At 46.7% G+C, this 11,237-nt stretch overlaps 1 protein-coding gene across 9 annotated transcripts; it reads left to right on the top strand.

Moving 5' to 3' along the window:
• Window positions 1–240: 240 nt before the first annotated feature.
• On the top strand, window positions 241–10,681 carry LOC105702139 (serine-arginine protein 55). Of its 9 annotated transcripts, none has more exons than XM_012429469.1 (13): window positions 241–379; window positions 1,338–1,492; window positions 1,589–1,712; window positions 2,372–2,442; window positions 2,531–2,626; window positions 2,951–2,974; window positions 3,131–3,187; window positions 3,405–3,474; window positions 7,509–7,582; window positions 7,677–7,865; window positions 8,711–8,836; window positions 9,500–9,562; window positions 9,939–10,681. In XM_012429469.1, the coding sequence occupies exons 2-13, from the start codon at window positions 1,488–1,490 to the stop codon at window positions 10,072–10,074; spliced, it is 1,035 nt and encodes a 344-aa protein (XP_012284892.1). In that variant the 5' UTR covers window positions 241–379; window positions 1,338–1,487; the 3' UTR covers window positions 10,075–10,681. The 9 variants fall into 9 exon arrangements, with proteins under 9 accessions (XP_012284892.1, XP_012284893.1, XP_023287663.1 ...); XM_023431893.1 differs by lacking the exon at window positions 241–379 and adding an exon at window positions 411–990; XM_012429470.1 differs by lacking the exons at window positions 1,338–1,492; window positions 1,589–1,712 and adding an exon at window positions 1,748–1,874.
• The last annotated feature ends 556 nt before the right edge of the window (window positions 10,682–11,237 follow it).

Raw genomic sequence — 11,237 nt, 5'->3', positions numbered from 1 at the left:
AGGTTCTTCCAGCTCGGGGTGCGAGATCCATTATTCGACTCCTCCACTCAGTCCACCGAGAGACCGATCTGTCTCTGTCGCACTCTCTGCTGCAGTGCGTGCGACAAGGACACTCTTATGCGAGCCCAACACAGAGGTCTCTCGACTGTTGCGCCATCTTAGCCTTCAGCAACTGCAATGAACCTTTCCCGCGTCGAATCTAACCTTGCACGGCTTCGCCTCGTGCAGTCGCCATTTTGTTTCCGTTGTTACGGCAAGCCATGTTGCTTAGCGGTTCAGACGCCGATCGTTATTCGTTTTAGTAATTTTAGTGGTAATCTGTCAAAAAATAGTGCCGAGAGTGAGATTTACAAGGGCACCTTACTGTCCGATCATCCAGGTAAGTCCGTGCATGTTTATTCGCCCGTCCTTTACGTATATCGGGCACCACGTAAGAACAAACGTGCCACGACGTCACGTTTCCTCGCTCGGTCCGGCATCGGCGATCCTCCGGATTCTCATTAATTTCTTCCTGGCGTCGTTCATTGCTCGTTAACCCGTTTAATTTGTCAATCGATGCGGGAGTAAATATTCTCCAGATCGTGTTGTGTCTTTTTCGAGATTGTAATGTTTCATGTCGCGTGATTTTCGGCGCGATTCGGGCGTAACGGTCAAGCATTCGTTGAAGATACGCGCGCGTCCTACACGATCTTACCGCGTGGGATTTGGATATTCTCCCATCGGTCTCATATTTCCTTTCTTATCTAATAATTCTTGGCAGAAAATTTATTACGGAATATCGTGGAGTGTTTTGAAGGAACGCTGAGTATAGACGTTTAATTTCAATCGTTGACGTGGTCTAGCAATTTTAACGTTATCTCTATTTGTCTGTATTTTTAATTTGTCGGGTGGTTCGTATCTGTATGATGCCATACAAAGGCAATTTAGAGAAGCCGGTCTAGTGCCACGTTGTCTATTCTTTATACGTTATCGTGTCCAGTCAGTAAAAGGGTATGGATTGAAATTCTTTACGTGATATATTGATATATACCTTAATTTATAATGGAGTACCACCGATTGAGATTATCGTAATTTCCTACTTTCTTAATAATGTAGTTATAGAGAAAAATGTAATATTGAACTAATGAATACATTAATTCCATCCTTTAGTATATTTATAATTTCCCGTTCCTTGTTAAGGTTGAGGGTACGCTAAATTCATTTAAATTAAATTTCCATTCTATTTTGTTCAATAAAATCATGAGAAAGTTCGTTACGTTCTTGTTTTCACTTTTAGGCTGCATGGCATCTGGCATCTATAAGTTGCTTTAACTACTGTGCATGTCACTGTATTTCAGGGTCACCATAAGATTATGGTACCGAAAAGAAAAGAAATCGAGTGAAAAGCGGGAAAGTCTGTTTAAATAGCGAGTAACGTGGAGCAACATCGAAGAAGGACATTGCGCACGTAGCGCCGAGTTTGTACATCACGCCCAGAGTCTTTAACAATGTCGTAAAGATCATTTTTTTTATATTCTGTCATTTGATTAAGCATCAAGACTTTTCAAAAGATCCATTATGTAAGGTGTTTTTTATATTTTCCTTTAAGAATGAGCACCCGAGTATTCGTTGGTGGATTAACGTACCGGGTGAGAGAGCGCGACCTTGAGAAGTTCTTCCGGAAATATGGTAGAGTCAAGGAGGTCGCTATGAAGAATGGATTTGCGTTTGTGGTAAGTCTAATGTGAATCAATTGTTTTTTTTACAGTATGGTAGGGACAAGGGTCTATATCGGTGGGCTTCCATACGGCACCAGGGAAAGAGACGTTGAGAGATTTTTCAGAGGCTACGGTCGATTCCGCGATGTGCTTATCAAGAACGGCTATGGTTTTGTCGTAAGTACCCGTATTCAGTTCAGACAGTATCTCTGCAGTCTGCGTCGCTCCCCTTGGACTCTGATTTTGTGCAGAATTTGTCGTATGTATACATCCATGTTATCCGTGGAGTTAACCAAAGAGAGCGAAATGTAGAATGCTAAGTTGTAATGCGAATCGACTGTGGCTGTTTAGAAAAAATTGTGCTGCAATTATTTTAACATTCTCCAACATCTTTTGTAACTTGTACACTCGAAAATCGGAGGAATAGGCCAAAAAACGGTATGTTATATTTGGGGAATTTTGAGCAGAGATAGGTAAATTTTGCTTCATGAGTTTATGAAAGAAGATACTTTTACTTGAAGAAAAAACTGCCAGAAACACGTCGGTTAGGATTAAGATCTATGACCCTTTATAAATTTAAGGATTAACATTAATTAAAATTTATCTGGTTTAACAAAATATTACTTTGTCTCTTTTGTGTGCCATTAAATTAAGAAATATAATTTTGCTTTCAGGAATTTGATGATTACAGAGATGCTGATGATGCCATTTATGAGCTTAATGGAAAAGAGCTTTTAGGAGAAAGGTAATTAGAATGTAATTAATAAATCAGGTGCTAAACCTGGATTTTCTGATGGGAAGGCAATTAAACCTATCTAATTACTTTGTTGCAGAATTACTGTACAGAGAGCTCGGGGGACGCCTAGAGGTAGTGACCAATGGCGTTACGGTGATTCTCGTGGTGGTTATGGAGACTCGAGGCGATCTGCGTAAGATGCTATTCTTTTTTTATTTTAGTAATACTACGTTTATATCCCCTTCCGTGATAAGTTGGATTGGTAATTATATTTTTAAACTCGATGTCGAATTCGAAATTGGTTATCTTGGATTTGACTACTCATCTGAACACGTCGCATCGTTGTCATTAACGATAACAATGCGACGCCAGCGAACTATTTAGCACCAAGCTTCCCAAACCACTATCGCTATCATTAATTAATATTACATGATTGAGAGAATGTGAGAATGTGTGAGTCGGATGAAGTAAAATTTAACGACTAATAGAGATGTTTTTCTGTATTGGTCTGTTGCAGCCGAGACGATATGCGACACGACAGGTACGCTATTGCTGCATTATCAGTAGATATGATTTGATTGGGACAGGTGATTGATCGTATGCCTGAGCAATGAATGCAGACCCATAGTTGATTACGAAGCCATTTTTATTAACCACCAATTCGCTATTTCTGTTCACATGACATCCCTTTTTGCAGAGATAGTGTGAACAGAAACACGAGGACTGCATCTAGCTACAAGCAATCATTGCCCAGGTACATACATCCATTGTTATGCTCTATTCGTAACACTTTACTCGGCTTTCCTTTTCTTTCTTTCACTCTATAACATGATTTTCCATTGTCATTTATGCTTTTGTTCTGCTTGTCTTCTTTCATTGGATTAACGTAAAGTCAGGTCCAAGACAAACCTGCTTTTCTTTGCAACAACGATTTAAAAACCGTAAATCTAATCGACTACGTCTTTTTTTAGATACGGACCACCGACACGCACAGAGTATCGTCTGACCGTGGAGAATCTCTCGAGTCGTGTAAGCTGGCAGGTACGTTACAAAACCATCCTCCTAACTTTAAACACACTTTATCATCGCCGTGAGTTTGATTACACCTCGGGGCATCGAAGGAAAATATCAAGACGATTCAGAATTTGGCTACTTCAAAGATTTCCTAAACAAATAAAAATACTGGCTACTCGATGTGTAAGCCGTTGCTCGAGTTGAGTCAAACTCACGGCCGAGATTTTTATTCCTAATGGCTTCTGTTGGGTTTTCTTTCCTTTTAAGTTCGTGTATTGACAAAAAAACGATCCTCGGGTCGAATCGTAAGATGTGCATTTTGATCAAGTAAGTCTATGGCAATGGGAAAGAAATGTCTTCCCGGTTGAGATAAGAGCAATCCACGAGACGAAGAGAGCACCAAGGGGGAGATGAATTGAGCCTCCCCACGAGGCGGGCAATAGTCACGCTTTCAACCACGGAAGAGAGGCACGTCAAGTTGCCGAGAGGAAACCCGGAGCATCGCCTTCCATGCGAGAGAAGAGGTGGGGAATTTTTCCGAAACCCACGTAGCCCCCCTGTGAATCAAAGAGGAAGGATGCAGGGATGTGTGCCAAAGGTGGACGACACGGTCAATGGTACGGACGATGTGGGAAACACCAGGACGCAATAGAAATGATTTCAAGGCCACGTTCACGCCAAGGTCGACATTCCGGAGACAATCCGTGGGAGGGGAGAGTGCCAATCGACAATTGAGAGTGGCACGTAGAAATGCCATCGTCGGTCCAAGTCTTACTTGATCAATTGACACTGCGCATCTGTCGCGTTCTACTCTTTTTGTTCGGACAATTGGTTGCCTTTTGACGATTAGACGTTCTCGGTGGGATCGACAGTCGGATCCCCGTCGATGTATCGTTACCTTTCCTACTTATGATTTCTACTTTACGTTCGGCCAGCAGTACAGAGAAAAAAACAATAAAATTGATGTTCTTTCCGAAGAGCCATGTCCTCTTCGCCGTGGAGGGGTGACCGGTAGGGCCAATAGACTGGTGATGTGCGATGATAGAGAGATGACAATGGGTCCTCCTTGAGGTCAAGTGACACCCGGTTGGTTTCCGAGGTGTGTCCGGGTCAATGTGAAAGAGAGAGAGGGCCGCGGGGCACTGGGATACACCCACCAACTGCCTATCTACTACCACTAGGACCTATCCAGTCAAACGCGGTGAAACCCACTGAAATCCCAGTGATAGGTCGTTAATACTATCTGCGCTCCTCCTTGCCACGATGCTGCGCTCACTGGGAGGCCATCCACCTAACTACGGCATTCATCTATTCTGCTATCTTCGTTGCGACAGTTACCTGGCATCGTTACTACAGAGTACCAACACGATTACATGTTACCACCGAACCTTGTTCCCGCTTCTCATGACATTACTACTTTCACCGTCACCACGACACCGTACCCACGGCCACGTTATAATCAGGGTCCCTGACGTCCGACGGAGCCTGTTGGAGATTTAACCGAATCGTCATTGGCCTTATCGAGTCCAAGTCGCACGTACCCTGCTTATGACCGGAGTCCTGTTAACTCTCATTACCGACCGCCACTACTGCTCCCACCACCACCACCACCACTAACCGATGCCAACACTCCTCCAATTATTCCCGTCTTCGTTCCCTTAACGCCCGACATACATCCAAGCCTTGATTTCGAGCTGGGGAGAATTAAGAGAACCCAAGTCGCTAGGGGAGAGGAACAAGGCGTTGCCCCTGTTATCGGTCGGGCGTTAAGGGCCTGTCGCTTCGCCACCCCACTACGGACACTACTGCCACCACCCCTGTCATCGTGATGAGATACTTGTACCGCTACCACTGGCACGACAAGAACGACAAGTACGACCGGTACGGGCACTGGCATCTTATAGCCGAGCTAGCCATCTAGTAATTCAGGCAGCGGCCACCCATGAGGGCACACACGGACCGAACTAGAACCATCCGCGTCTACGGCACACAGACCCGAGCAAGCGCCACGTGCCTGGCCCTGGCCTTTCTCTCTGTCCGTAAGCAAGGTGGTGCCTGGGCCCAAGGTAAATGCGTCACCTTAACCGAGTGTACTCTTAGATATATACCTATATCTCTGCCTTCGAATATATTTATTATATATATATATACATCTATATATCGATACAAGATAGACACAGACACTACATATATTAATGAGTCTCTAGTAATCTAGATTGTTACTATATACTATGAATTTTATATTTATCTATATATGTATATCTACATATCGTGTTCGCTTCGAAGGAACTCTCTTTCTCTTGTCGAGTACCGTGCACGGTAGAACTTTGCTACGACGGTGTGATACCGAGGACTCGGACGTGTCTCCGTGTGCGTGGGTAACGCGATGCTGCTCTCAGGATTCGTCCATGTAGGGGTATAATTAGGGTCCTATGACTAATTACTGCGTGCTCGAAATTAGGAATCCGCCTCGAGGCCTTGTCGCGGTTTATTCCAGTCGTCCGAGACTGCGCTGTAAAGTCGTAGATGAGATTTTATCATATTTATGCGATACTCTTTACGGCGCAGCGGACGGCGACGTTGCTTGGTAACTTTGTAGTGATTTTTCCTATCTTAGAGTTCAAGGCCCAGGTTCAACTTTTCTTTATGCAAGACAATTTTGTGCCCGACCGTTCCGAGTGCCGGATCGAGGTTGAGCATTGTTCCTGGCCCGAGCCACGGAGATGACGCCCACGCTTGCCAGATATGGCTCATTTCATGGACACGAGTGGATTTCGGTGATCCCACCCTGGAGAGGGACGTATCTCGGGATTCACGGCGAAGACGATGACGTGTCCAGCCGTGACCAACTGCTGTCCACTCGTTGAAGACGTACCTGGTTCCCACGTGCCTTGAGCTGAGAATAACGAGCATCCTGATCAGGATGGGGACGATGGCAATCCAAACGCAGAAAGAGAGCTCGTCGAGGGCCTTTGTCCGGGTACCGCGTGCAACAATGGAGGAGGAGGAGACATCGGCCAGTAATCTGGGAATGGGAGCTTAGAGACCTGCCGTTTATAAACCGGGAAAGACCTTCCCGAGTTTCTTTGTCGGGTCGTTCTTCCCCCCTGGAGTCGACGTTTCGCCGAAGAGAAACTATGCACTCGTTGTATATATATAAGCGGGCTTGCTTCTATTTCCATACGCTTTCGAGCCTTGTTACGCCCTGGTACTTGATTTAGTCTTCTGACCCGGCATCCTCCCGTTTCTGGAGATATGGAAATCGTTGGACGGACTTGGTGCCTCGGTTTGTTCTTGGCTCGAGCGGTGCCATGGGTTTTATTTTTTATTTTTTTCTGTTTTATCACCGAGTCTGACCCGGTTGAATTTCGCTACGGGGGTGGCAACTGACTCGTAGACGCGAAGAACGACCACGGAGATATCGGCGGGGGATGGAAATTGAAATTGGAAGATCATTTGATGGTGATGAGCTAAGCACCCTCGATAAGGCGAGATTTTGTGAGCCGCTCAGCAGGAATGGAATTACGCCGAGATGATGATTTCATGTATCTCAGGAACGAGTCAGTTTGCCCCATACTGCTGAGGGGAGTGTTGGAACGAGTATTGTCCACTACGTACCGTAGGCATTCTTAAAGATTGAATTGCTCATAAAGAAAGGTTGCAACCCTTTAGTCGATACTAAATTCGAGCACACATATACACATTCTACTACTGTTGGCAACCCAGACGAGGGCAATAATGACGTTTGTCGGTAAATAGGGAATATTTAATAATATTGTTTCTGGGATGACCTGTGGAGAGTCGTCGGCGTTTTGGGAACCGACTCGAACGCCATCGTTGCGCCTCCTCTTGCATACGAAATTGACATAGACTTCCTTTGAGTACAGGCGTAGGATATCGCTGGAAAAGAGGAAATGTACGAGTACACAGCGTCTCTTCTAATAGTCGGGTTAATTCATATATTAGGAACACTACGTAGTACATTTAATATTGTAATTAATCATTAACTCGGCTGACTTGGCCCTGCAACCCGTTAACTGATCCGTTTGTGTGATGCCCAGGATTTGAAGGATTACATGAGACAAGCCGGCGAAGTAACATACGCAGACGCACACAAGCAACGAAGAAACGAAGGGTAAGATTTTTCCCAAATCTCTGGGCTATGCGTTATTTTTTTTTTTTTTCTATTGGCTGATCCCTTTTTTTAATCCATTGTCATCTGCCAACAGGGTCGTGGAGTTCGCCACGTACTCGGACCTCAAGAACGCGATCGACAAGCTGGACGACACCGAGCTAAACGGACGTAGGATTCGGCTAATCGAGGACAAGAGACGCGGACGTCGCTCCCGGTCGTCGAGCTCGAGATCGCAGTCGCGATCGCGATCTCGATCCCGACGTCGCTCGCGTTCCCGCTCGAGGTACGATCGTCGTTACTCGCCTCGCCATTACTTCCGCACACTTTCTTCCAAGTCGAGCCCGATTAATCCTCAGTAATCGCTTGGTCGAGTCATAACGCATCGGTGCCGTGCACTCGCCTCGTAGTCGGTCGTTCCGTCCAATTTAATTTACGCTTCGTCGATCGAGACCCTGCACGCGAGGAGAAGACTCCTGGGATCCAATTCTCGAACTCATGCGGATTTAATTCCCATGCGAATTGTTTTTATATCCGCTTCATATATTTTATCTAGGCGCATAAAAAATGTTGCACGGTTGCAAAGTCATTGGTCATCGTTTGGAAGTGGTATGCGACAATTGTCAATTTCGCGTGCGGAAGTTTGACGTATAAATTTGAGAATCGGGTCTCCGGTCTTGGCGTCGTGTAGCGAGAAGGCGTAGAATTTATTTACTGGAAGCCTACGGACGAGCCGAATCGTGACGGAGGTTTATCCGTCCATTTCCAGGGCTTCTCTTTGTACTAACAACGAGTTTATCAACGAGGGAACGTCGCCACTTCCGAGGAAGAGGAGACTCTCCTCGCGCCTACTCTTCGGGGCTCGACTCGTCCCGCGTGCATGCTCGCGTGTATTTTTTTTTTCTCTCCTCCTCTCTCCCCCTTTTTCTTTCCTTCGAGTCGCTCGAACTCGGGAGATTTCTTTTCTCCATTTTTTCTTTCGCGTTCAGTAGATACCGCACAGTAGCTCGAGTGTCTCGAATGGAATGGAAAGGGGAAGAGAGGATGGGAGGCGCGTGCCGGAGGAAGGGCTGGGAAAGTATTTCCGGTGGGTAATTTTGTTTCTTCCCCCTTCTCTTTTTTCTCTGCCAGGAGCCGCCGCAGCTCTCGTAGCCGTAGTCGCCGCAGCAGCCGTTCCAAGTCCAGGGCACACTCGAAATCCAAATCAAAGTCCAAATCCAAGTCTCCCGAGCGCAGCCGCTCTCGTTCCAAGTCCAAGTGAGTACCTCGTCCCACTTTTTTCTCTCTCTCTCGCTTCTAATCGCTACTTTTCGCTCTTCTTCGGCCTCGAGTTTCCCCTCTGGTTCTCTCTTCGAGCCCCGTGTCCTCGATCGCGCTTGGCATTGTCTCCCGCCTATTATTATTTTCGGTTCCACCTGCTTTGTTAATCGAAACAGTCCTCTTTCAGATGCAGCGTGAGTACCGTCATCCTTGGCGCCACGCCTCCTGTTTATTTCACGATTGGTCGTTGTTTTATTTCATTGGACGCATACACCTCTTCCCCACGTCCTCCACGTGGTGTGAGACCTTTCGATCTTTCCCATGTTCCATTCGACAATTCACCCTGGATTTGTAGTTTCCTCTCCTAGAGGTGTGTACGTCCGCTTGCGAGGTCGTTACTGGAATTGCTTTTGGGTTAGTAGTACTCGACATTTTTGAGAGTATCGCCAGTCCCGTTTTCCCCGTGCACTCGGTCTAGCCCTGACTTTGACACGCTACTCGGTCCCGGGTTCGAGTCTCCCCTAGTTCTCTCCGGTACACCTTTGGCCACCCTTTCTTGCCGTCAACCTTGACATGCGATCTCGCGGGACCTGCCCATGGCAGCGTACCGCGCTCAATGTCGACGCCTAAGTCAAAATCAAAATCCAGATCTCGTTCTAGGTCCAAGGCTGAGAGGTCGAAGTCCAGGTCGCAGTCCAAGCCCAAAGCCAAGTCCCCCTCGAAGTAAGTGCCCCAGGGGGAGAGCCGAGGGAACCCGGGGGGCTATTCGCTTGGAAATCGGTGATAACGATTCCCTTTCAGAGTCGATTGCCTTTGATTTCACGTGATGAGCAAAAATGCGATTCGGTAACAAGTGACGTGTGAAATGGTAGCAATGTTTTCGATTTCAACGATTTCCAGGGATTTCTGCTTGCTATTTCCAGCTGATTTCGTAAGATCTATGATTTCTTTAGTGAGTACCCCCTCGGAGGGAAATTTTACCCTCTCCTCGCCGCTTACTTCGCTTTGCCCTAGGACTTGGCGAGACGCGGGGAACACCTCGGTCGGCCGGATAACGTGCCCGTGCTCCGATTTACTGATCCTCCTTTCCTATTTCCAGGGACAGGATGAGCTGGGAACGATCGGCCGATGGGAGGTCCAGGTCACGCTCGGGCAGCAAACACAGCAAGAGTCGCAGTCGGTCCAGGTCGCCCATGAACGGGGACAAATCGCCGGACAACAAGAAGGACGACTGAACGAGTGAACCGACCAAGAATCGCGACACGATCGAGACCCTCCGTTCGATCGTCTCTTTTTCTTATTCCGTTTATTTTCTTTCTTTTTCCGTATGATATATTCGTCGTAATCGAGACGAGTTAGTTTCGTCCGAGGCAGGAAGTCGACCGATCGGTCAGGACTCCCCGGCAAGGACCTCGGTTGTCTTTCACCGATCGGGAGATTCTTTCTTCATCTTTTTTTTTTCTCATCGAACCGCCATCGAACGCGAGAAAGTACGCTAAGAGATATATAGGAGCAATCGGCTAACAATCAAACATCCGCGCGTTATTACTTTTCTCTTCCTTACTTGTATCTTCTCCTTTTTTTTTTTTTTCTTCTCTTCTCGCGCTCATGGAGAACCAACTCGGGCGTTGGTTTTTTATCGGTGGGGGTACGCGTACGTCGGATTCACGACGTTCACGGAAATTACGAGCCGACACTGCACGCATTTAGACGACTAAGGTTTCTTCATTCGTACCTCGAACGAACTCTACGCGTTTTCGACGTATCGCCGTATAACATAAGGAGTTCCCTTGTAATGGTTTTTGTATATATTCCTAATAATTACATTACTGTAAGAGAGGACGAGACGAGCTCTTGGTGTGTGTCCGACCCAAGGCGATCCTTAACCCTTTTGCCGTACAAATTAACTCCGCGAAATCCGGGCGAAATTTTTCGGAGAACAAGCCCATATGGTGAGGAGTGATTTTCGCAAACGGGAGTATTTTGTTTTATCCGAGATCACAGATGTGGCAAGGGGTTAACGATTATAACAGATACCCAGAAGAGCTTGGAAACTCGACGGCTTCGCCGTGGAGTTCTCGTCGCTTCCATGACGTAGTTGCCGAGTATCGAGGCGAGATTACGAGAAAACGTCGATCCCTCTCATACGGTCGGCCAGCTAAGCGGTCGTAAAAGGCGCGAGAGGATCTATTAGGTGTTGCCACGCGACTGATTTTAAAGTAACGAGTCGGTGAGTCACCGCGTGTGCCCGATCCTCGTACAGTTGGACCCCTCTCGGAGAGCTCTTTCTCCAGTTGGCAACCGAGAGCACCTAAATAGCACCACGCGAATCCGCTTTATCACGACCGAGCGAGTCCTATCGGATCGCTTTAGCGACAAAAATCGGTTCATCTTCCTC

Source organism: Orussus abietinus, unplaced genomic scaffold, assembly GCF_000612105.2.
Source record: "Orussus abietinus isolate OABI.00-Male unplaced genomic scaffold, Oabi_2.0 scaffold46, whole genome shotgun sequence".
Classification (NCBI taxonomy): Eukaryota; Metazoa; Arthropoda; class Insecta; order Hymenoptera; family Orussidae; genus Orussus; species Orussus abietinus.
This window is presented reverse-complemented; position numbering and strand designations above follow the sequence as displayed.